This window comes from Maniola jurtina, chromosome 20 (genome assembly GCF_905333055.1).
Source record: "Maniola jurtina chromosome 20, ilManJurt1.1, whole genome shotgun sequence".
In the NCBI taxonomy this organism is placed as follows: Eukaryota; Metazoa; Arthropoda; class Insecta; order Lepidoptera; family Nymphalidae; genus Maniola; species Maniola jurtina.
In genome coordinates this window covers 4,901,550-4,927,338 of record NC_060048.1, presented here as the reverse complement: position 1 = coordinate 4,927,338, position 25,789 = coordinate 4,901,550, and the positions used below count along the sequence as shown (strand labels likewise).

Sequence of the window (25,789 nt, the reverse complement as noted above, 5' to 3'; positions counted from 1 at the left end):
TAATGTAGAGACGACTACCCAACTGCTTTTCTATTTCTTAATCTAATAAAACTAAGTAGAAACCGGTTCCATCGAACTTTGTACTTGAACGAAGACGCTTTGAAAGAAAATTCAGTTTTATTAAAGGTTTATTCTCTTTGCCAACAGATGTACAGAATGATTTTATGAGAGCGCCGCGACTTTTGTCGCACTTTGTCACCGCACGTCGACATGGAGTACTGGCGGTATGTCGCGTGCACGGTCCTGCTCCTGTGTCCGCTCGCCCTCAGTCGGCACGATGATGACTTTGCCTTCGACAACAACGAGGAGTTCCAGGTCAGTGTAGTGAAACTTTGAATGATTTTATGAGAGCCACGCGACTTCTATCACAATTTATCAATAGGTAAGATCAGGTTATTGCTTCACAAGTGTAAATTAAAAAATTATAACCGACAAGTGAAGGTTACAGTAACTATAAAAGACCTGATAACTTTCAAACGGCTGAACCGATTTTCTTGGATTATAGCTAAGAACACTCTCGATAAAGCCACCTTTCAAACCTTTAAAACTAAATTAAAATCGGTTCATTATTTTAGGAGCTACAATGCCACAGACAGATACACAGATACACACGTCAAACTTATAACATCCCTATTTTTGGGTTGGGGGTTAAATATAAATTTGACAACAATCATTTATTTTGAAGCAAGTAGGTATATTGATTTCTCAAAAATGTTGTGAATCTGTGTTTAGAGTAGTTAGTCTACAATAAAAGGAATTGCAAAGAGCTTATAAGGTAAAATTAATTTGGTTAAGTATTATTTTTCTGTGAATTGTGTGCTCCTTTTAAATTTTCAATGAATTTCTGATCCTGTCTCGATTTTTGCAAACAATACTATCCATGACAACATCGCTATTATCACAAAGACTTTAAACGTACATACAGCAAATTATTTTGCATATAATAAGCCCGAAATAATGTGTCGAATTTCAATTATATTTTGGCCAACTTCACAAAGCAAAGTCGAAAGTTCACTTACATCTTAGTTACCTACCTATAGATAGGGCTTGCATATTACCTTGTTTTTGTTAGATATATGTACTTAGGTACATGTAATATAAACAGGTGGATCACTTATGCGAAGAAATCACTACCGCCTTATTCAGGACGAAAAAACCGACAATGCCTTGCTGAAAAAATTTCTTTATCTGCCAAGGCACACCGCGAACTATACCAATTTAACTTAGCTTTCTTAACTAAAAGAAGCTCTACAGTCCGCGGTGTGAGTGAAGTATGAAAATGAAGTTTCCTGAATCAGCTTAGCTTATTACTAAGCACCGAAGCTACCGGAGCTAAGCCGTTAGTTTAGTTCACGGTGGGTTGCTCTTAAAAGGCTCGTACGTGGCCAGTAAACCTTCTACTGGTTTTCGTATAGTATAATTAGTATTTCTAGGTTTTCATATTAGTTTAAATATATTAATTCTAGGTGGAACTAACAGCGAATCACTCAGAAATAGCTAAGAATGGCCTAAGAAGATTATGGGGTGTTCCTGATACTTCGGCCTACGTAGGACACCTGTTCAGAATGGAAATCCCCAAAGAAGCTTTTTCTGGGGAGGTGTTAGCATATAAGGTATCTACTTTCATTTTCAATATTATTTTATTTTTTCGACCTATGAAACCTTTGATAAAAGATACTGGTTATAATAATAAACGAATAGCCTTCGAATAGCTAGGTATGTCAGAAGACATTGGTTGCTACACTACATAGAATTTACTCTTACAGTAAGTCGTATAGCCTCAATAGCTCAACCGGTAAAGGGGTGGACTGAAAACCGAAAGGTCGACGGTTCAAACCCCGCCCGTTGCACTATTGTCGTACCTACTCCTAGCACAAGCCTGAGGCTTAGTTGGAGAGGAAAGGGGAATATTAGTTAAATGGTAGGAGGCTATTACAGAATAATGGCAACATCTTTTATGGTCCTCGTACACGGCTGACAAAATAGACATCTAAAATCAATATTAGAGCCATATTCAAACAGCCTACAATGCAAAGTATCCACGTGTAAAATAAAAAGCATAGGTTTTTATAATTAGAGAATATCTCGCAGTCCTTTTAAAAGGTAGATTACTACAGAATCTAGAGTACCAAGAGTCCATCCGAGTTTAGATCAATGTTAAAACTGCTTTGTAATCGATTATATGGTGTCTGAGATCTGACGAGCAAATTATGCACGCCGTAGCACGGCTAAATCTTGACAGTGTACCTGCAAAGTGCCAACCCTTTTCTACCATTCTTGAATTACTCTGTTACGTAGAGCGATACGTTTGTAATAATTACACTATCCTCAGATGATGAGATTTAAAAAGCAAATTGGTTCCGACGTACCATGCCATACCCACCTAGACCAAATCTTGACAGAACTTGACTTCAGACTTGCCCACCTGTTTTGACGTTCGTGAATCACTCTCTTGTGTAGACCGAATGTTTGTACTCAATTACATTGGCCTCGGGTTAAGCTACTCTATAATGTACTATATCCTGTTACAGGTACGAAGTCAAGACGGTCACCGCTTGCCGAGTTGGCTGGCTGTGGACACGAAGCACGGGCTGGTCAGCGGCGTGCCCCAGAAGCAGGATATAGGCGCGCACGCGTTCACGGTCATCGCGCACGGACGCACGCGCGGCCTCACCGCCACCGACTCCTTTACTGTCGAAGTGAGAAGCATTATATGTTAACGAAAAAGCACTTCTCTTCTGAAGTGCCTTGATATGTACAAGATTTTCTTACATGACGGATATGAATAAAAATATAACAGGATTTACGAAAATTCATTCCCTAAAGGTCGATTCACATTGGCATTTATTCTTGGTAGAAATTTTTGTGCTTTACGTGGTGGATATAGAGATCAATATTCTATGTAAATATATTAATTCACTGCCAATGTGGGAGGGAGTTAAATAAAATATAAAATAAATAAATAATCATTTATTTGCGAAAACGTTGGTACAAGAAAGGTGGAAGTATTCAATATGGGTGCAATAGGGAATGATGGGAAAATACTATACTATCGGGCATGCGGCTTGTAACTAATACTATAATAAGCCTACTTATAATAAATTAATTCTAAATTATGGCAAAATTCCAATGAATCATAATCGATACAAAAAGAAGAAAGCTAATATGTTAGTCCAGATTATTATTAGTCAAGAACGCAAGAAATTACTATCAGTCTCTTTAATGTATAACTATTATCTGTAGAAAATGGTCTTCCTTATAAGAATTACCTAACTTGCCTTTTATAGGTTACAATGTCGACTAGTCTAGACAGTAAGATACCAAATTAAAGTTAATATTAACCATAATTATTGTAATTTAGACATATTTATATATAATCATAGAATTAACTTAATTCCTTCCTTACAGGTAAAGCGAGCGGATGAAAAACCGCAGTCCAAGTATGGTACTTGCTTTCGCAACGAGAACAGGCTAGAGTTGGTGATCCTAATAGATGGGGCATTCCATAGGATTTCGCACAGGCAGCGGATCCGAGCGCTCATGGAGCTTGCAAGCTTCATGGCACTTGATGGGGTATGAAGACACTTTTATTTTTACCCTGTCCCAAAAAGTGTTAAACTAGACATAAATCTGACTAGACATAAAGTCTAGTTTTAACTCTTAGTGAAGTCTGAGCAAAAAAGCTCTTAAGATGTCAGCCTTAGAATTAGAGTACTTTAAACTAAAATGAGAACACTAAAAGATGCAGCCTTTTTGAATTGATTAACGATCTTGAATTTGATCACACAAATCTTTTTAAAAGGTATTCGCCAAATATTCACTTTAACATTCTTAAGTATGTAGATAAACGTATAAATTTACCCCATTTAATTAAATGTAGGTATAATAAATTCAAAAGGAAACGTGCTTTCGTGGTTTGACTGTAAATTATGTATGCCTTGCGTGCTTGGTTCGCATGTTGATCTGCATTACTTATTCTTCGTTGAAAGCCTTCTATTAAACTGATATCAATGCTAAAGTTGCAGCTTTAAACTCTATTGATCTTTTTCAATTAAGTAATCGTACTACCTTTTTTATTTCAATCAGAGAATCTTTTCTGTAATCTGATATTATGTTAACCAATAATTTCACCTCTTTCTTAACATTAAGAGTCTCCCAAGGTATACATAAAGGACCATTTTTGTTTCACATATACATCAGTGATTACTATCTTTGGTTAATAGTATCAATTGATGCAAGAATACTTTTGTTTTAGGATGAGTTTTGGATGGAACCATACAAAACTGAAACTGCTCAATCACATGTAGTACTTATGAGTGGACCGGGATCTACAAAACGGAGAAGGAGTGAAGCTACCACTGCCATTTATTTGAACGTAAGTTATAAGTTTTTAGACAAAGATGAATTTAAATTTGTTTATTAGTTATTTCGTATAAAACAGCATGTGCCACTTATGATAAGTCAAGACTTTACAACTGCATCGGTTCGGAAAGCGGGTAAAAAAAAGAAGCCCTATTTAATATTACGTGATTTTGTATAAGGCCCGTTATCCATTTAAACGGAACGGATTGGACCTTAAATTTTTTCTTGGATTGGATTCTTAGTAGATGGCGTGATAATTTTTTCACATTTGTCATGAATCTGATTGGTCTTATAAACACATCTACAGATGTAGTACTAAGTACAGAAAAAGCTTGCATCCCAGAAATGGGCTACTTTTTATCCCTAAAAATCAAATAGTTCCCATGAGATTCTTCATTCCTCATACGCATGGCTAAGGTTTGGAATACTCTCCCGCGATCTGTGTTTCCTACCAATTACAATCCGGGTATCTTTAAAACAAGAGTGAATAGACACCTTCTAGGTAAACGCGTCCCATCTTAGACCACATCATCACTTTCCATCAGGTGTGATTGTGGTCAAGCGCTTGCCAATAGTGAATAAAAAAAAAAAAAAAGATTTTTAAAACACTTTATTCCACGCAAACATCATCTAGTTTTTATAACATATAACTAGCTTGTGCCCGCGACTCGTCTGCTGTACATATGTAATTAATGGACTATGCTACTCCTTGATAAAGTACCTTTTTAATAGTGAAAGAAATATTAAAATCGGTTCGGTAGTTGTAGAGTTTATTGATTATAATAATGATTTAAGGTGGGTTGCGGAGAAAAGTTATGGTCGCGTCACAAAGTGCTGGTCGCCGGATTGAGGGAACAGTCTCGAGATGGAACTCTTCAGCAGCTGCTCAACTTGCCCGTGCTGGGCTGGCGGCTCATCGGCGTCAAACCCTTGCCACGGCTTAAGAGACAGGTAGGCATACCAGTATTAATAACTAAGCAATAGTATAACTCGATCGGGCTAAGTTTGCACCTCGCTGGAATGCGGCATACGGCGGTAATGAATTAAACACATTTCATCCGAGGCTACGGATGACGTTAAATCAAAGAAACCTAGCCGTTTCATACTTCATAGCCTACCTAGCGATAAACCGCACGCATGTGAATGTACTATTACTCGCGAGAAATATCTAACGTATGATTTGCCTAATTGGTCGGAAGCTAAAAAAAATTACTTTTTCTTTTAATTATTCTTTTCTTAACCAGTCACCTATAGATGAAGGCTCGGGCGCGTACGACACGTACGACGGCGAGTACGACGCGGACTACAGCGGCGACGACGAAGACGACGACGACGACTATAACACGCAGATCGATGGCGACCCCGTGCCTGTCAATGTGAGTTAAATACACTAACAACTATACTAATTGTACGTGTCCTTTCAAAACCGTGTCTTAAGGCGGAAACAAATTATCGGATGCGGCTGACGGATAGGTATCTAGAATCTAGACACAGTTCAGTGTAACTACTATGTACTATCTAAAATCTAGATATGAACTGTGCAAACTAATGTTGACTACTCGGATGCCCGAGAGATATCTCGCAAGCCCAGTGTAACGACACGCCAAACGACTGTGCACACTGCATACCTATCAGTCGTGGTCCGCGTATTACGGACGCGTCCAATAGTTAGTTTCTGCCTTTATACATAAATGACGCCAAGCTTGAAGAGTGGTTCAACCACTCTTGAAACTAGTGTTTTTTCTACGTGTCTTATGCTCGTATTGGCATAATATTATCTATTTAGCTAAAAAAACTCAGTCTTGTATAAGTATAAGTTTCGCTCAGGATGTGCATTGCCCGTCAGATTTCTAATCGATGTGCTCTTAACAGTGTTATAGTGTGTACATTTTGAGATCTCATTCGCCATTTTAGCTCTATGTGTCAACAATTTTATTTTATTTTAGTTTTATAGTTTTATTTTGGAGACACACAGTATTAAAGCAAAACAAAAGGTAACACACACATAAAACACACAAACCACAACTGTCTCCAAAGAAAAGTTCACACCCATTGAACAGTTCATGAACTATCACCTTTAAATTGAAGACTAACTTTTAATTATATAACTTTTGATAATACTAACTACTTTTAATATGACAGTTGACACATAAAGCTAAAACGGAGTGAGGGCTCAAAATGTATGGATTATAAAAGAATTTTAACTAAAAAAATAATTATTGGAGTGGTTTTTTACTAACTTGCAGTAATCAAAACATTGAACATGAATTATTATTAAGACGTCTACTTTCATAGGTATTATTTTATATTTAAGCAACAAGAATGGGTATAAATAAACTCGTATGTCGAAAACCGTCCATAAGTTCAAGGAAGTGTCTAGACCCGCACATAAACGGTTGTTTAATTTAAAAAAAAAATTACAAAGTTTTTCGCTATACAATTTTGTACCTTAATGCAGCCTGATAAGGTTTAATTCTAATGAAATTGTATGTTATGCTCGTGGTCATTTCATAAAAAGAAATATCCTGCTGTAAGTTACTAGATTTCAACTGACCGGTTTTTTTAAAGGAAGTGAATTCTAGAATTTATGGAATACAATCAGACTGCACCAAAACTGAATAGATGATATCATGGTGAATCAAGTGTGAAGTTGATGCTGTTTTTGACATACTCATACCTTAAATCCCCATTAAACCTACCATACAAACATAATATTATGGTCATGCATAGCATAGTCTTTAGTTAAAAAGTGCATATCAGACTGTACTATGTTTTTTTATCCCCCATTTCATTTATTCATTGGAATATCATTCATCATATCATAATAATAAGAAAATAATGTAAGAATTTTTACATTGGAAAAGACCTTCGCATATAAAATTGGTTGGTAACATAGATTATGTTATATTTATCAAAACTCATAATATGCTGTATATTTTAAGTATATTTTATGTAATTCTAATATTCCTAAAGTGGTTTCCAATGAATAATAAAGGAGGTGAAAGAAAATAATTTTATTAACAGATTTATAGCAGTTACAGCTATGTTCAAAATATTGTTGTTCTAACGTTACGCCGGCTTCATGTACTTACAACTTTTTCTGTGCATCTTTACATTTCAACTATTAGATACAAGAGTTACTTGTTTTGATTTATTTAATTTTATCTATTCATTTTAAAGTTACAGCGTTTTAGCAGCGCAGGCTGTATAGTTAGTTGCCTTTATCATTAAGTTTCGTAGGTTTGATTATAGGTATGAAAGTATTCAACGATTTTTATTATGCATAGCTAGTTCCACAGATGAATACCTCCCATGAAGTTGTGGTATCTCCAAAATTGGAATTTTTGAACAGAGCGTTCTAAAACATAAAAAACGCCATCCTCTTTCGAAAAAAAAACATTATGCATCCCATAAGTACTTTGAAAATTGTATTTTTGGCATTTTTTATTTTAATTTGAAAGTAAAATAGATAAAAATAGACATTATTATTTTATTTTAAAAACGTCCGACACTAAATTTACAGCCACAACTTACGTGGGAGATATAAACATACCTAGTATCTACTGTCTAGTTCTTTCATTTTTTATCAAATTGTTTCATTTTTCAAGTTAGTGCATCAAGCCGGCGTAAAATAGTTATTCTCAGTTAAACGCAAGAATATATATATATATGAATAATAATAATATGTCGGAAGTTTGCAATAAAATGTTAATAACATTAAAATGTATGTGGAATGAAGATCGTGCACCCAAGGTAGACACGGCCTTGTTGTAGACAATAATAAACTGTCGGGAACCACTGCATGGAATGTTACCAACGAATGGACTACCAACTCTTAAGTTATTAACTAGGTGTTTCCTTCTAGGCTCAAAGCATATTACCGCAGAGCAGAAGCAAAGCGACGTGTCTTTTCTAAAATATTACAAAACTAAACTTCATCTTTACCATGTAATATAATAATAATTAGTTTGAAAGCAAAATGGAAATAAGTCGCAAAAACGTAAGTCGATGCTTCCATTCGCAGTTTTCACGCGTCTCTCTAAATAAATTAGTGAGGGACGCGTCTGAATGAAAACATGAATAATTAAAAAAAATGAACATAATTTATTATTATGATCATTACAGTAGAGATAAAGTTTAATTTTATTGTGTAATATTTTTGAAAAGATGCGTCGCATCGCTTTTACTTTGCCGCAATATGTCTTGACCTTAATCCCTACTATAAGTCAATTATTCAACGCCAAAACTACAAGCAATTTTGATTCTTTCATGGGGAAGCATTCAGTCATATACTTTACAAGTATAGGAATACCTACTATACCTTTTAACATTTACTTCAAAATCAACCTCATTTTGCAGTATTATTATGGGTACCTACTTAAAATTGGCATTAATTCTGTTTCCTACTTATATTAAGAAAAGCACACATCTCATTATCAACACCTCTTGTTCATTCATATTTTGAGTAATCCAATATGCGAGCACTAAAAATGGGTTAATCTAGATATTAGCAATGTTATCATTTCAACAGTTTTCAAAAATTGGATCTCAAATAGCTAAATACAACAATAAGTTCTTATGCGATGAGCTAAGAGAAACAATGCAGGTTCTTAGAGCATAAATGATTATTATTACTTGTAATAATTATGTGTGAGTTTCTTTCACACAATTAAAGCCTATCGCATAAGAATTTACCGGTTCTTGAACTTTTTTGTAAAAATAACATTGCTAGTATAAAAAATAAAAATGGGTGGCAGTACTAACGTAGTGTGTACCGCGCGGCGGCAGGTGGAAGAGCCCCCCAACCCCCCGCACCCACACCGCCACCACCACGGCCAGCCCGACTTCGCGCCACACACCACCACCGACACGTTTCAGACCGAGCCCACCGACTCGCCGCCGACGACCCAAACACCCACCGTCCCCGACACCCCCCCGACACAACCCCCCAGCCCCCCCGACCCGAGCCCCTCCAACTCCGCTCCCCCTACGACAGCCGCGACGCTTTCCACAGAGGAACCGGGCGTCGAGACCACTCCCGACTCCGCCACTAATACGTATACCACTGAGGTTTGTCGGAACCTGGTCTCCAGACTTTCCTTTGCATGCTTTTCGTGTCCAATTTTTTTGGTGTTAACTGATTGCGTAGTTGTGTGGTGGTTTGTTCTTTACAAAGTGTTTTTAACTTTGCACGTCTAAAGTGTGTGTTATTTAGATAAATTTCTGCATCTCCAAAATGAAAGCCATAAAACTCTGGTCAAAAGTCCTTCGGTTGGCTAATGCTCTCCTAGTACCACTAATAATAACAATTGCGATATGCCATAATCCCAATTAAGTTTCCTGCTAGGAGATCTGATCTTACTAGGCCTATGGCACTAAAACTGCTCTTGTAGGTACCAATCCCACAAAAATGGCCCATATATCAGCTCGCAGAAATTTATCTATTGCTCAAGTGATTACTTACAGCGAATGTTTGTGATATTGACTTACTAAGTAACATAACAATGTCGTTCCTAGTGTTTCATTATTATAGATTTTAGATATGCTAGCCATCAATAGTTTTTGGTATGATTTCATGAATGTACCTAATTAAAATCGAACATTGCATTTTGCCTAAATATAGCTAGATGTATTAGTTACCAGCAAAAAAACCAATTTGGTAAAATACCCAAGTTTTCTTAGACACAGTAGATTTCATTTTTAACGCAAATTTTGAATTCTTTTGCTGTTAACTATTTGATTGATTTTGATACTTTTTAAACAGGAACACAAAGTGAAGATCACAGCATACTCAGAGTCTGCGTCTGAAGCGACCAACGTGAACATCCTCAAAGAGCCAATAGCAGTTGATCCTAGAAGGCTCGAAGAACACTCCCCGATAATTATAGTCCCTGAAGAAATTACTACAATTGAACCTGAACCGGTAAGTCCCATAGAAATTACGCTTGGTGTCTTCGCACACGGTGATATTTTCACGTGCAGGTAAAGCGCATCAAATGCAATCAATACGCACTGCAAGTGCGATGATTACTAGTCTATTTAAAGGTTTCTATACCCAGATTTGCTCGATTTTTGACGATCAATAGGGTCTATTGTCAGCTTCTTACAGATTTCTCGTTTTATCCATCATTACTGTCGTATGTTAACGATCGATAAATATCAAGGTTAAAATCACATCATTGGTTTATCGATCGGCAGTGACGATCGACAAAAAATGCAATGTCTATCGCCTGTTGCTTACACATTTACTCAATTTGGTTTGATCACACAATATGTCGATCGATCGTCAAAAATAGAGCAAATCTCTAGGTACCTTAACTATGTATAGGTATTCAATGCAGTTTGAAACGCTAGGTACCTGCGCGTGATAATGTCGCCATGTGTAAAGACTAAAGACTCTTAAATTTAATATCACTGAATCTAACTCACATTTTGTAGATGTTTGATCTTACACTAATTTATCTGTCTTGTGTGGAAGTGGATTTTCTTAACATTGGGGTAGTATAGAAACGGACGCCCATTCAAAGTCACTTTTTAATCTGTATATACATTTGACTAATCTTTTGGACATAAAGACAACAGTAAACTGATCGGATTCATGAAAGTATTATATATACCTTAATGGCTAGCACGAAAGTTGTAGTTATCGCTGTGATATTCGCAATTGTTGGCATTGTTTATGGAATTCTTGCTACAGCTATGAATTTTAGCCTATAGCAAGAAACCAATGCCCAGAGTGATTGATATCATCAGTTTATAGCTATCAGACTTTGGTGTTAAGACTGCAAAGCCCTAAAGTTTGACAGCTACAAAGTGTTGATTGCAATCGATTCTGATCAGCTGCTAAATAGCGTAGTTATAGCAAGAGTCACAAATTCAGTCGATGACAACGATTGTGATAATCGCAATGTGATTATCATAACTTTGATGCTAGGGCTTCATAGTTTTGCAGCAACGCTTCTCTTTCTGAGCAAAACGTTTTGTACAATTAATTGCCATAAACACATGAAAAAATTAAGCTGATGAAGCAAAGTTGTCTTTACGTCCGCAAATCACATCACGTTGTGAGCGTCCGCATGGCACTTTCAGCATACCATAGTAATCAAAGAGTCCAACGAACTAACGCCGATGTCGTCCGAAACTCCGACGTCGCCGGCGCCGACCGAAGAAACCGTTACCGTGCCAATGTCCACGTCCACGTCTACCACGACCACGCCCGCGCCCACGACAACGGAGACCACGTCCACGACGACCACGACGTCCACGACGACGACGACGCCGACGCCGCCCACGACAATTGTCACGACACCGACAACCATCCCAACCACTACGCAAACACCTGAGGTTACTACGCAAGAGGTAACCAAGCAGGTCTGTGAAAAATTGGTTTTACTGCATGCATCTGATGTACAAAAGTCAAAACTTTTACAAAATATCGAAACACATTTTGACTTTCAATATAGCTAATGGTGCTAATTTGTTTGGTTCTAAGAACGCTTTCATGTTCGCATCCCTCTCTCTCGCACATCCTGATATATTCCGTGATTGTAAAAGGCCTAGTAGTATACTTTGCCTCGGTATAGTTTTAGCAAGTTTTTGATACAGTAAAATTGATGAGGTTTTCTCGTAATTTTTCTCTATCAAACACTTGATGATAAAAATAATGTGTCTAAAATTACCGTTATTTACTGTCAAGGACTAGACCTGGACCACATTTTAAAATACACTGAGTGAGACTTGAAACTATTGAACTATTGAAAATGTTCAAATGTGCGAAAGAGAAGGTTACAAAAATAAAAGCGCTATTAAACAATCACTTAAACTAAAGTAAATTGATAGGTCAATAAGCAATGCTGTCCTTTTCCGCAGGGAACATTGTGAAAGGGATAGCTTTATATTTAGATCTATCAATTTGATTTATAGAAATTGTGTGCAACCAAATTAGCCCCAATGTCAATTTAATGACCAAGAAATGAAAAATTGTAAGTATTTCAAGTGTAAATATTCCTTACATTGAGTGCTGGTGTGCTATCATTTCTTAACTTCATTATTAATTTAACGGCGTTTCATGGTTTGGAATTAGTTGGAAATCACATTTTAATATAACTCAAACAACTACAGTAGATGCAATTTAGATATACAACTATTAGGCACTTTTAATTAATCTCGCATAGTAAACTAAAATATCTGCACCACACTATCTCAACAAAAATATAATTTATGTGATTCATTTGCTATAGATTTTAGAAGTTACAGCATTCATCCAATGACATCGTCATTTGAACTACAGTAGGCACCTTCTAGGTAAGCGCGTCCCATCTTAGATGACTTTACATCAGGTGTAATTGTGGTCAAGCGCTTGCCTATAGTAAATAAAAAAAAAATACCTTGCCTGCGATATGCGATCACATTAAATGTATTGAAAAATTGTCTTTGTAGTAGTAAATTGATGAAGTAGACGTCAGGTAGAAAGAACTCTGAGCTGAAACCTGCGCAGTGAGTAAATTTATCGGCCTATTTGATGGCGCGAAGTGTGGCGCAATGGCAAGGGTATCTGTTTTGCAATGCTATGGGTTTGTCAGCCGACCTTTTAATTCATATAGGAAAAATACAGTAACTGTACAGCTATGGGCAGAAATATCCCCTCCACAGTCGTCTAGATGTCTTTTTACCTGACAGCATCTATAACATTAAATGTGGCCAATTATGTTGTACACTATCTCTAAACTAAATTGACACGTTCAAATCTAGTGCTATCCTTTTCTACGAGGAGCACTATGAAAGAGATAGCAATACATTTGGGCCTGTCATTTTAGTTTAGTGTATAGATTGTGTACTACAGAATTAGACACAATATCAGATATTTAACAATAACAGATATCTATCAATAAAAATGTTCTTCAAAGTGAAACAACATGGTATTTTAGGAGACTATGCCATCGACGGAGCGATCGAGCACGATATTCGGACGTACGACCGAGACCGTGCCGTTCCCGATTCCAGTCAACCAGCCGCCAACGCTCAAACACCATATGAGGAAACTTGCCATCACAGCAGGCAATGCTTTCAGGTGACTATTGAGATGAACTTTGTCCAGTACGCTCAGTATAGATTATACTTTTATAAGATTATAAGATTTTACTTCTCAGCAACGTTGATAGTATTTGAGAGTCGAAACACTCCTTCCCTTCGAACCTTGATTTAATGCTCAAGTTTGCTACATATATTTACAGTCAGCGCTCCAAGCGGAAACATTCCGAAATTAAAATCAGTGGTACTGAATTGTTGACTTTAAATCAAGAGTCATTAGGTCCATTTTACTTTGACGTTATTTTGTTTCGATTCACGAAAAATTTTGGTAATTTTGATATGGTCGTTAGAGTTTAGTGTCAAGTCCAGAAATACCTTGTAACAAACGCAGAAAAATTACTTTGTATAAAATATTCATAAAGTTTTTGAGACTGTGCTAGTGCTTTTCAAAATAAGTTAGTATTACCAAAAAATCTTAAAATCTAAAAAAATCTTATCATTAGAATCTGTAGGAATTCTACATTCCAACGTCAGCCATCAGACAAACTCAGTAAACTGAAGTAATAAATTGAATAATCTTTTCAGATACATTATCCCGGCTGATCTGTTCACGGACCCTGAGGAGGGCAGTAATCTCACGTTCACGATGTATGAAGCAGAAAACGTACCACTCAGTAAGAACTCTTGGATACAGTTCCTTCCATCTGAACGAGAAGTCTATGGATTGTAAGTTTACTCGAATTGCCTTATTTAATTATTCAGCGTTTTTTAAGTGCTCCTGATGATGACATTACTAGGTACTCATGATGTCACGATTTTCAGAGAAAAAATATTTAGTTCTGAGTCATTTAATGTTACCAAATAGATCTTTTTGAGGTGGTCAGAAATCGTTTTTAATTATTTCATCATGTTTGTGTTATTTGATTTACTTCATAGTATTTACGTTCTAATTGAGGTCGATTTTGACTAAAATGATTAATTGAAAGTTTGGTCCAAATCCACCACACGTCGTATTTTAACTGTAGTCAAGAGTGAATAGTCATCTTTTAGGCAAGTGTTCTCCATCTTAGGCTGCATCATCACTCGAACTGTATAAAACATGGCACACCGCTTGTGTAAAGCGTGGAAGTATGCGTAACCCGGTGTGTTAGGGGTTTACGCGAGTCACTACGCACGTGTTACGTGTACGTGCTTGGTGTGAATGGGCCTTTAATAACACTAACAGCATTATTGCACCTGGAATCGTGCAAATAAATGATATGTATTTGTATTTTATTCAGGCCCTTAGAAGCGCACGTGTCTCGCTGGAACTTCATAGTAGAAGCGCAGGATAGCGAAGGACTCGTCGCTCGAGGGCCCCTCGACATCACAGTGCAGCAACACAAGAGCGGACGCACCATCAACCACCAGTTCATCATGCAGTTCAAACTGCTCAAGCAGTACGACAGCGCCGTTGACTGGCAAATACGGGCTTTAGAAGGCATCGTCAACCTCTTCCGAGATACGGACATGGACCATTTGATCGTGCTAAACGCCACGCAAAATGGTGATATGGGCGAGTTCGTTTGGACCAATGATACGTTGCCGAAGGATTCCGAGTGCCCTATTGATGATATCAACAGGCTTATGAAGGTTAGTAACATTTGCTTTCTTCGTGTAATATTATTCAACTACAGTACTGAAACAGAGCAATACAGAGCAGCTACAAAAGTATAGTCATCATCATCATCATCATCAGCCTGTGGACGTCCACAGTTGGACATAGGACTTCCCTAAAGAGCGCTACCACACCCGGTCCTCAGCCTTCCTCATCCAGCCACTTCCCGCCAGCCGCTTTATATCGTCGGTCCATCGTGCTAGAGGGCGTCCTACACTACGCTTGCTTAAACGCGGTCGGTCTCCACTCAAGGACTTTCCGGCTCCAAAAGTACAGTGCAGCAACATAAAAGCGGACGCACCATCAACTATCAGTTCGTCATTCAGTTCAAACTGCTCAAGCAGTACGACAGCGCCGTAGTTTGGCAAATATGTTACTGTATTTTTTAGTTAATTACTCTGTTTTTCACCCTTTTTCTTCGATTACCTAAAACTACCCAAAAATGTAGCAAAACTAAAGCATAGAGCAGCAACATATAAAAGCGGCTTCACCATCAACCACCAGTTCATCAAGTAGTTCAACTGTTTAAGCAATTCGACAACTCCGTTGACTGACAAATACGAGCACTCAAAGCCCCAAAAGGTTCACAACGTTCTGCGATTGCCGATTTGGTTTTGGAGCAACTTGATTTTCGTCTTTTTGACGCTGCTGATAGCAGCAGTGACCATAATGTGAGCGTAATCGGAACTAAATGTTAGTGACATCTGTCAACATAGTGTCAAAATGAAGACCATTTGACACGAACTGTCAATTTTAATTATCGTTACGTTTGGTGAGGCGCTTTGTATCGACACAAAAAATAATAATTGTTATTTTGTATGGCATACCTCTTCCAGCGTAGTTGAATTATGCCCATTTCGCTAAAAGCTTCGCTTCAAAAATTCTTACACAAAAAAAGATTCCGACGAATTGAGAACCTCCTTTTTTGAAGTCGGTTAAAAATATTATAATCCATTAATTTCAGATCATGGAATCAGATACAGAACGAGGCAGTCCATCTGCTGGTTTAGCTCGCGCGATGTGGCCCGAACTCAAAATAACTGAAGTGAAATGGCACGGAACCGAGCAATGCTTGGGCCTGCCTATCGTCCCGACAACGGCGCCCGACACCTACCCGCCCGTCTCGCGCAACCAAGTCGACCACGTCACCGCTACGGTCGGACACCTGCTGGTCTATAAAGTACCTAAGGTAAGACATAGACCTTAGTTAGATTAGTGTACAGTATACTTCTAATTCTATGACCACTTTTTACCCGACTGCGACAAAGCCAAGAGGAAGGCTTGTGATTTTAGCAGTCTATGTATGTATGTATCCAAATTCTGTATGTTCCACTGTAGCGCCTAAACTACTGAGCGGATTTCGATGAATGAGATGTCAATTGATTCGTTGTGAAGGTCCGGGTGACATAGGTTACATTTTATACGAAAAAAATGACCTAACGGATGTTACATTAAAAAAAAGTGGGGGTCTCCAAATTTTTTTTTTTGCTATTGTATCAAGTAGGATGTCAAATGACAGAGGAAAAAATTCTGAGTTCATAAATATAAATGTACTACAACATTATAATATACCAAGAGACAGAAATACTATTTTACTATAATATTTCAGCGTTTATTAAGACGATCACAGTCGGGTTTTAGTTTTCAACTTTTCTACTTGTCTAAAATATTTGTCTAAATTTCAGGATACGTTCTACGATCCAGAAGACGGTAACACCCGCCACTTGCGGCTCTCGCTCCGCTTCAGTGATCGTTCAGAGATCCCTCCCGACAACTGGTTGCAGTTTGACGCTCGCAACCAAGAGTTCTACGGCGTGCCCTCGCCGAGTGACCAGGGAAGCGTGGAATATCAGCTGGTAAGTCAGCTAGACGTTATAGCAAATGATGTGGTATTGGATTGAAACATCCTAACCTGTAAGGCAATAATATAATCAATAGACCTGTTCTATTGCAATGTTTTGCCTTTAGGGTGCCTTTATCGAAGCCTTCACCAGACTAGATAAAAGCCATTAAAAAAATCCTAGGAACCCCTCCTGTTAAGGAACTTGAAAGTTCTTCCTTTTCGGGTACCAGTGCCCACTGCTTCGCTGGAAATGTTTTCAAAATGATTGATTGTATCACAAGAAAGGAAGACTTTTGAGGTTTGCTGAAATGACTCCGCTTGCATTACAGATCGCTGAAGATTCCACCAAAAAGAGCGCCTACGACAGCCTCATAGTGGAAGTTGCTAAGGCGCCCACCATCCGTCCCACTGTGGAGTTCCAGATGACAATGGACCCGTCGCCCAACCTCGCTGACAGCGCTGCCAATAAACGAAAGGTTGTCGAGAAACTCGCCGCCCTGTTCGGCCAGGAGGAAACCGACAATATCAGGATAGAGAGCATATCTGACAACCCTACGACGATCATTTGGTAAGTTTAACAAGGTCTTTTCTAGATAACTATATATCAATTGCAAGCACCCACAAAAAAAAAACCACAAAATAGCCTCTTATTGAGCGAAAGGAGAATAAAAAAAAATATTTAGAAAGGAGAATCATCACCTGATTGTAATGTATTTGTTTCTATAGTCATACGTCTTTGTACCCCATACCCATAGTTAAGAGATCATGTTCGGAAGTTTGATAATGACAAATCAAATAATCAATTTCAGGTACAACACAAGTCTACCAATGGACAGGTGTCCCAAACGTGAAATCGAGGAGCTCCGAAGAATGATAATCGTCGACGAAAGAGGCTCTGTCGGAGGCAATCTCAAGGAACACGTCGACCAAGTTTTCGACAAAGACCTGAAAGTTATGTCGATCCGTCTAATCCCTCTTGGGTTATGTGCAGAACAGAACACTAAAATTCCTAAGTCAATGGTGCCACCTCCACCGGGTCCAAACCTACAGAATAGGGCAACGAACGCCAGTCCGGAGTATTCGGATTATTTGGTGACGTTCGTGATCCCGGCCATTGTGATCGTTTGTATGATCGTAGTAGCGGGCATCATTGCGTGCGTGCTGTATAGAAGACGGCGCACTGGTAAGTTACACTTCTTTTACAGTTACTTCCACAGTTTTCTTCTACAGTTAGTTACCTAAATAGCATAATTATTATGGTTTTGGGAATTATTATTGCATTAAAAAGAGGTTTTCTAAGCTCTATAGGCAGTTTAAGACTACATCTCACCAATGTTGATAGAATTCGAGTATTGAAACACTAGTGTTAAAGTAAAAAGGACTTTAACTGCCATGTTTTAAACCTCAAATTTGTCAATACAGCAACAGCCAACGCTCCAAGCGGAAACGTTGCGAAATGATAGTAGATGATTCTTAATTTTTGACTTTAAATCAAGGGCATTTAAGTCTATTTTACACTTCTAATTCTATCAACGTTAGTGAGATGTAAAATCTCATACTTGAACACACTAATGTCATTTTTCAAGTCCATAGACGTGTTGTCGTATTGACGTGAACGAGACGAAAAAATTCTGTCTTTTTCTCGTCCATACTTGTGATTCTTGGGTACGGCAACAATACCTAATCTTAGGATCAATATTAATCTTATTTGTCCAAGGCGCAATAGATGGTATTTTTGAAACTTTAAACAGTAAAATAATTAGGACTTAGTAAATGCGTGGGTAAATTACAATGTCTGTATGTAGAACAATCATATGATACAAATATATACTTTAATGTAGTAAATATTTTACCTGATTATTTGAACTAGCTCATATTTTTTTCTATTAATGTATTTATCTCATAACATCAGTATTTACTAATTAGTAAAGACCAACAATTTAGATAGTTAATTAACTTATTATGTCGAATATTATTAATTGTTCATTAATAACTAAAGTATTTTAACTATAGCGGATGCGAATTCTTGACACGAAAAAGGTGATTAGATATTAATTTTATTATAGCACCTGAATTTACTTAGTATACCTAATCATTTTATAGCATTAGATTTCGCTCTTATAGAATGTGATGTTCGCTTAAAAACAATACCAAGTGCACTTTTCTATATGTTTATTCTATGAAATATACTATTAACACCTGCACATTTTATCGATTAGTGTACTATTCCTTGGTAAGCGCTAAATACCGTAGAATAGAGTCTTTCATTAAGAATTTCTTGTATAATATGTAAAAAATGTCTTAAGCATACCGACTGGTAGAGATAAACAGCCAAGCCTTCAAGGCAAGAGTTGCATAGGCATTTTCCAGGTGGGCCCGCTCCAATACCTATCTACCTAATAACTCCATCATTGCTTTTACTTGATTTCAAAAGACTCTCTAGCCTTTTTTACATCAACAAGCTGTTCAATTCTTTAATAAGTAATGTTTGTTATTAAATTACGTTAGTTTCATCAGATAAATCCAATGATCACAGAAATAGAATTTTAATTAAAATGATTTAAACAACGTTTGCATATCAAAATTAAAGTCATAGTCTTTGATTCAAAATAAATACCACTGAAGTACCTACATAATATTTTGATTGTACTGTAGGTAGACTTTTGATTGTTATCAGCTGTTGTTGATTGACTGTAATGGGGATATTATTAAGTAAACTTAGAACTAAAGGTACGAGGGTTCCAAACGTGCGCTGTCCTTAGAAGTAGTCTACAACAAATTACATAAACAAATACCCAAGTTTTTTTTAAATTAACAATACAGGCAATTCTTATTGGGAGACTCTTTAATAGGTACTTTAAATTATGCATTTATTCAACAATAATTTTAATAATTTTTTTTTAACAAAAACAGGTAAAATGAGCGTTGGAGACGAAGAGGAACGTCAAGCGTTCCGGTCGAAAGGAATCCCCGTCATTTTCCAAGACGAGTTGGAGGAAAGAGCGGACGCCGAGCCGGCGGACAAGAGCCCCGTCATCATGCGGGAAGAGAAGCCGCCCCTGCTGCCTCCCGCCCCCGACTACCGACAGGGGGACGACGCGCCCTACCGCCCCCCACCGCCCTTCGCCGCCTCCCGCACCCCGCCGCGCCCCAAAGCCACGCCCACATACAGAAAACCCCCTCCGTACGTCCCGCCATAAAACTGCCTAAGCTTCTTTTTTAGTATAGAAAACCCGTTTACGCGTTATGCTCGACGCACACCTGCGTAGTGGAGTGGCGCAGCGTTTTGTTTTAACAGACTAAAAGGAGATTCTGTATTCGACCCGCGCCTACGTATGTTCGCGATCATCTCGGAAACTAATAAAAATTTTAAAGGTGTATTTTCAGTAACATATAATCCACATACTTTCAGGAAAGTTTCAGTAAATAATACCTATACTTAGTTGTTCTCATATACGAAATTATAAGCATAAATGTGCATTTGTATTACTACCGATTACTCCCAAGTTGTTAGACCTATTTACGTGATTTGAGAAGATTCAAAAAGCATCGCCGCTTCATGCCAAAGTTAATATACTGCGTTTTAACTAACGACTTATAATATGTACTTCGTATATGTCAGTGTCGTTTTGTTCGAAACAGCCGTTCTATACATTTAATTCAACGGCTCTAATACTAAAATAGGAATGAAAAATAATTGGAGTGACTTTTCGATGACGTCTAAGTAGCTGAAAATATGATTCAATATATTTTTGGTAGCTTTTGTAGTACTCAATTAAGTTAGAAAAAAATCGGTACGTATGCAAAGCATTTTCTTTGCAAACGTAATTTTCAAGTGACAGGATGACAGTAGATGTCATTGACTTTCCATTTTATTTCAAACACATTACAAAGCTTAGTTTGAGTTTTTATAAAAAGACGCTACGTATCGACTCCACTCCGCTCTGCAGGTGTGCGCGTTAAGATAGACGTAGCTGAAAGCTTAAACGACTATTTTTACCCGACTGCGGTGCGCCCAAGAGGGTTGTGTGTTTGACCTGTCCGTATATATTATGTCCGTTCCTATGTCTGCTCGTCACACAACGGCTCAACCCAAAGATTTACATACAAATCTTTTAGCAGAACATGTTATAAAACTTTTGTTGTATTATCTACATTGTTGTTACTATATACCATATTGCCCCTAGATCAAAACTGTTTCAACTCAAAAACTTTGCCTTTTGATTAACCTTTGTATCTGATTCCTGACTCGATTATCTGCACGTGAAAACTGAAGTAACTAAGCTTTTATAATATTTAAGGCAGAATAATTTCTTCTTAATCTTTTCTTATAATTTTGATATATCCTGTAGATTAAAAAAATCAGTTTTATTATTTTCTGAAAAAATATTTTTGAGTTGAAACAATTTTGATCTGGGGGGGCGTGAACATATATCACCCCCTAAAATTATACTAGACTAAAATTATAATACCATATTTTGTAACATGTTACATAGTTTTATAACATCTAGTCTGGGCATTGAACGCATCGTTACTGACAATAAATCGACGCAACTCATTTTGTACTGTTCAGAAAAGTATCCTATCTTTAGCAAGCAGTAAATGCTTTCTGGTTCTTACTGATCTCTTTAAAAAAATCACATTATAGTCTAGCAGATGCTGCCTATACAGATACTAGGTCAAGAAATTTATTTCTAGCCAGTAAGAACCTAGAATCACCACAATCTTCACAAAGCTTTCGGTTACGTCTAGCTACCAAAAACTGCCAAAACGGGCAAACAAATTATATCTTAAATTTGTCTATAAGGAAACTAGTCGACTCATTCGTTTTCAGCTATTCGATTTATTCATTAATTCGATTATTTTGATCAGTTAAGTTATTTTTACGAGCATTTAAGGGAAGGAGTTTAATAAAAAAAATGCATTTATTACATACGAAAAAATTGTAAAATTAAGGTAACGTAAACGAACCTCATATCGACTAAAAAGGAATTGTGCACAATTAAAAGTGACTACGAATTTCTTGTAGTATAAGTTTTGAAGCGTAGAAAGTACTTTGTGTACGGTTATGGTCTTGATATAAGAGATTAATCGAATCGAGTACTTCAGTATATTACTAGGATGTTATTGTTGGGATAGGTAATGTTACATTAGCTCTTTAGACATCATTTTACAAGTATTACAATTGGTATCTGAACTGAAACAGTGGTTAATATAAATCGGGAGAAAGTACCTAAAACAATTTTCCATATAAAAGTAAAATTTGCTGAAAGTGCGCTAAAACAATATTACTAAATGTTATGAATAAATTGTATTCGACTGCCATTCAAACTGATAAGTATGTTTATGGATTAACGAAACGTATTATAGTCGATTAAAATAAGAGTGTTTTAGTTCGTAAACAATGTATTTTATGTTTAACACAATTATCTAAAAAACAAGTTATCTTGTATAGTTAGTTTTTTTTTAAATATAAGGTGTTAAAATTACTAATTATGTGTGTCTCAGATCACTGATTACTGACGATCGAATTTAGGTTATCTGTCTTGAAAGAGTATGATTTGTGACATTTTAAATTCATTTTAACATTTATGTCAAAAAGCAGTCACTTAAATAGCGTTTGGGACGTTTTTAAGTTTCTTAAGTTTAGAGCCTCGATAGCTCATTGGTTGAGGAGCGGACTGAATTCCGAAAGGTCGGCGGTTCAAACCCCACCCATTGTACTATTGTCGTACCCACTCCTGGCACAAGCTTTACACTTAATTGGAGGGGAAAGGGGAATGTTAGTCATGATTAAAATGGCTAATATTCTTTTAAAAAAACTAACTAAACTAAAAAAAAAATACGTTGTATTTGGGCACAAGATACTCTTATTTCAATCGATTTTACCTAATTATGCAACAATAACAATGCTACATAAGTAAGGCTAGACCAAATAAACAGTTCTTTAAAGTGTTGGCTAAATTCGTGCCATTTTTCGAAACATTGTTATGTAATAAAGTAATTTAAAAGAACATATCGAAAATGTAACATTAGCCTCTAGCGTAGTTCTTCCATACACAAAATGTTATAAGCTATGTATGTGTGTGTATGTAACAGTAGAAACACATGATGTAGAGAGATTGTGAACAAAGACTTGAGCACACGTTTTTATCTCTGTTGATGAGACGACGTTTTGCCTTTCACTTTAAGGCTTTATAAGCTCCGTTTTGGAGTTTTGTGTTATGTGTAACGCTTTTAGCACACTGACGTATTTAGACGCGGTCGCAAAACGATTAATGCCTTTATGCCTATGGCTTAAAGGCCTACCGCGTGCGATGACGTTGGTATGTTAAAGGTGTAAGAGTATTTCTTATGCAAAGGCAAATGGCCACAGTTGCTACTGTATCTATACAGTTATTACAGGTCTTCAGAAGCATAGAATCAGCCTAAAAGTTTATAAAAAATAAAAATAAAATACAAAAGCCTTTTATTATCTAATTCGTTTTCCTAAAGGTTTAAGTACCTAACAATTCAACAAAATAATCGAAAATTACGATTAATTAGGATTTATTGAATGATTCAGTAGATACCTATAAAAATGTATATGTGGTAGCAACTGTGAAGGTTTGCCGTAAGGCTCCAGGCATATTGCAGGGCAGTTGAAGCGGCGCGACGCGTCTTTTCTTACAAAGTAAACCAAACTATTTCCACTATGTTCCTATATGCAAATTTGTGTGAAGCTAAATGTTCATCAAAAATGAAGCGACATGCTTCGAATGATTTCGATTTTTTTTTAATTTGTTGGTCACTAAATGTTTATTAGGTAGCGGAGATTATGTTTAGCACCCAGCGTAATATTAGAAAAGACGCGTCGCGCCGCTTCGCTTCACCCACAATGTGCCTTGTTCCTGAGCCGACTCTTTTAACCAGTAAATAAATAAAAAACGCTTGCACGCTACACACATTTTGTAAATCGTGGGTTGTTAAGGATTATTCAATTAGCTGGCGTGTACATTGTAATGATAATATAACATTGTGTTATACAACTGACTTTAGTTTTAGGCTACGAATAGATATTTTTTAAGAATAAAGTATCATTTTGTACTTGTCTAATTATTACCATAGCAGTAAGAATAATCAATTTATGTAAACGATAGGGACTTTTAAACGAAATGAGCTATAAAATAACATTTTCTTTGGATGTATTTTTTTCTATTGTATACTTACTCATTTAGAATTTTTGCATTTATAGATCTTTTTAGCCTTATACAATTTTATAGGACAGCTGAATGTTTCTTTAATTTTATTATTACATCTTTATTTCTTGGTAGTTGTACTTAATAGTGGTACTAATTTGGTTGTACACAAATCTCAAAGGCCATGTCGCGCCACAATATAGTGGACTTGCTCACACGCGCGTGTTCGCGTCAATAGTGTGAGAGAAACCTCTATAGTGCATTTCATAAGTCACGCCTTTGTAACATACCACGGCCTAAGTTGTGAGATGTAAAATAATGCGATCCTTTTTACAACGCAGATAAGGATAACACTATATTTTTAGATTTTTCAATCCAAAGATTTGTGTACAACCGAATATGCACCAGCGTCCACAAAAACCGAACCATGTTAATATAATTTCATAGTATTGTGTTTATGACAGCTATTTTATGTTCAATCAACACGCACATAATAATTTATGTAATTATTGAGTTTTATTCTAATTTAATAAAATGGTCTAGTGATCTTTTTGTTTTATTTGTCTTTCGTTCTCTTTCGCCTTAAAAACTGAACTGTGTTCAAAAACATCTTTAAAACCAAATCGGGAAGACAGCTTAATCACAATGCATAGAAATTTTGATAACTATAAATGCATACGAAAATCGCAGCAGGAAATCATAAATCGATAGGTAGTAACTAGGTACCTGATATTTGAGAAAAAATATAATGAAAAATGTTTAGAAAACCATGTCACCCAGCAGAAGCAAAGCTGTATCTATCTCACTCACTCATAGGGGAAAATGAAAAAGCGAAAATACTTACTTCACTTCTATCATCGTATGTCCCACGGACCTTCATCAGTGCGAGCTTTTTCATTTCTTCCCTACAAGTAACAGGTTCGTTTAAGCCAAAAAAGATACCTACCTAAGCTTTGTTTACTAAATTCGGGTATCGTTGTCATCACCAGGAAGGATTTCATTTTGTACTAGATGCCCGCAACTTCATCCGCGTGGATTTAGTTTTTTTTTTTATCCCGTGGGAACTAAAAATTTTCCGGAATAAAAGTCGCCTATGTCCTTCCCCGGGATGCAAGCTACTTACAGAAGTAAAGTACAAGGTACAGACCTTAAAAATCGGTTAAATGGATGGGCCTTAAGAGTCCAGTGGAAACTTTTTAGATTTTCAGGGAAAAAACGTAGCCTATGTCCTTCCCTGGGATGCAAGTTAATCACTGTGTACCTTTCATCAAAATCGATTAAACTGTTGGGCCGTGAAAAGGTAGCAGACAGACAGATATGCTTTCGCATTTATAATATTAGTATGGATATGGATTAGGATTAGCTGATGCCCGCGACTTCGTCTGTGTGGAAATTACCTTAACTATATCTATACAAAAATCACGTCAATTCATAGCTCCGATGCGGTAGGATATTGAAGGACAAATAGACAATCCATGTGGACGAGGTCGCAATCAAAAGCTACAAAGTATATACAAATAGTTCAAAGAAAACTACAGTAGGTAAATATTTTTTTTATAAAATTTATTAAACAAAAACATAGACAAAGTAAATATTACGTAGGTTACTAGGTATGACTTGGAAAAAATATCTAAATACCTATAAAATACCAAGTAATAATTAGATCACTTTTAATCACATCAAGATGGCGCTGTACGTCACTAAGAGGGGTCGCTCCGT

The 25,789-nt window shown here is 36.8% G+C and overlaps 1 protein-coding gene across 6 annotated transcripts in view; it reads left to right on the top strand.

The window, feature by feature from the left end:
* The window catches only part of LOC123875875 (dystroglycan 1), a 125,373-nt gene extending 100,756 nt beyond the window's left edge, over positions 1 to 24,617 (top strand). For 3 of the 6 annotated variants that reach the window (XM_045921936.1, XM_045921933.1, XM_045921935.1), the window contains 18 exons: positions 148 to 315; positions 1,467 to 1,613; positions 2,532 to 2,699; positions 3,409 to 3,573; positions 4,256 to 4,375; positions 5,158 to 5,313; positions 5,607 to 5,738; positions 9,151 to 9,432; positions 10,127 to 10,285; positions 11,452 to 11,733; positions 13,290 to 13,432; positions 13,978 to 14,118; positions 14,673 to 15,024; positions 16,014 to 16,238; positions 16,735 to 16,905; positions 17,222 to 17,460; positions 17,702 to 18,075; positions 19,806 to 24,617. In XM_045921936.1, coding sequence (XP_045777892.1) covers positions 211 to 315; positions 1,467 to 1,613; positions 2,532 to 2,699; positions 3,409 to 3,573; positions 4,256 to 4,375; positions 5,158 to 5,313; positions 5,607 to 5,738; positions 9,151 to 9,432; positions 10,127 to 10,285; positions 11,452 to 11,733; positions 13,290 to 13,432; positions 13,978 to 14,118; positions 14,673 to 15,024; positions 16,014 to 16,238; positions 16,735 to 16,905; positions 17,222 to 17,460; positions 17,702 to 18,075; positions 19,806 to 20,092 — 3,648 coding nt within the window. In that variant the 5' untranslated portion in view covers positions 148 to 210 and the 3' untranslated portion in view covers positions 20,093 to 24,617. The remainder of the gene's footprint in view (positions 1 to 147; positions 316 to 1,466; positions 1,614 to 2,531; positions 2,700 to 3,408; positions 3,574 to 4,255; positions 4,376 to 5,157; positions 5,314 to 5,606; positions 5,739 to 9,150; positions 9,433 to 10,126; positions 10,286 to 11,451; positions 11,734 to 13,289; positions 13,433 to 13,977; positions 14,119 to 14,672; positions 15,025 to 16,013; positions 16,239 to 16,734; positions 16,906 to 17,221; positions 17,461 to 17,701; positions 18,076 to 19,805) is intronic. The other 3 variants (XM_045921937.1, XM_045921939.1, XM_045921938.1) reach the window with 3 other exon arrangements.
* The last annotated feature ends 1,172 nt before the right edge of the window (positions 24,618 to 25,789 follow it).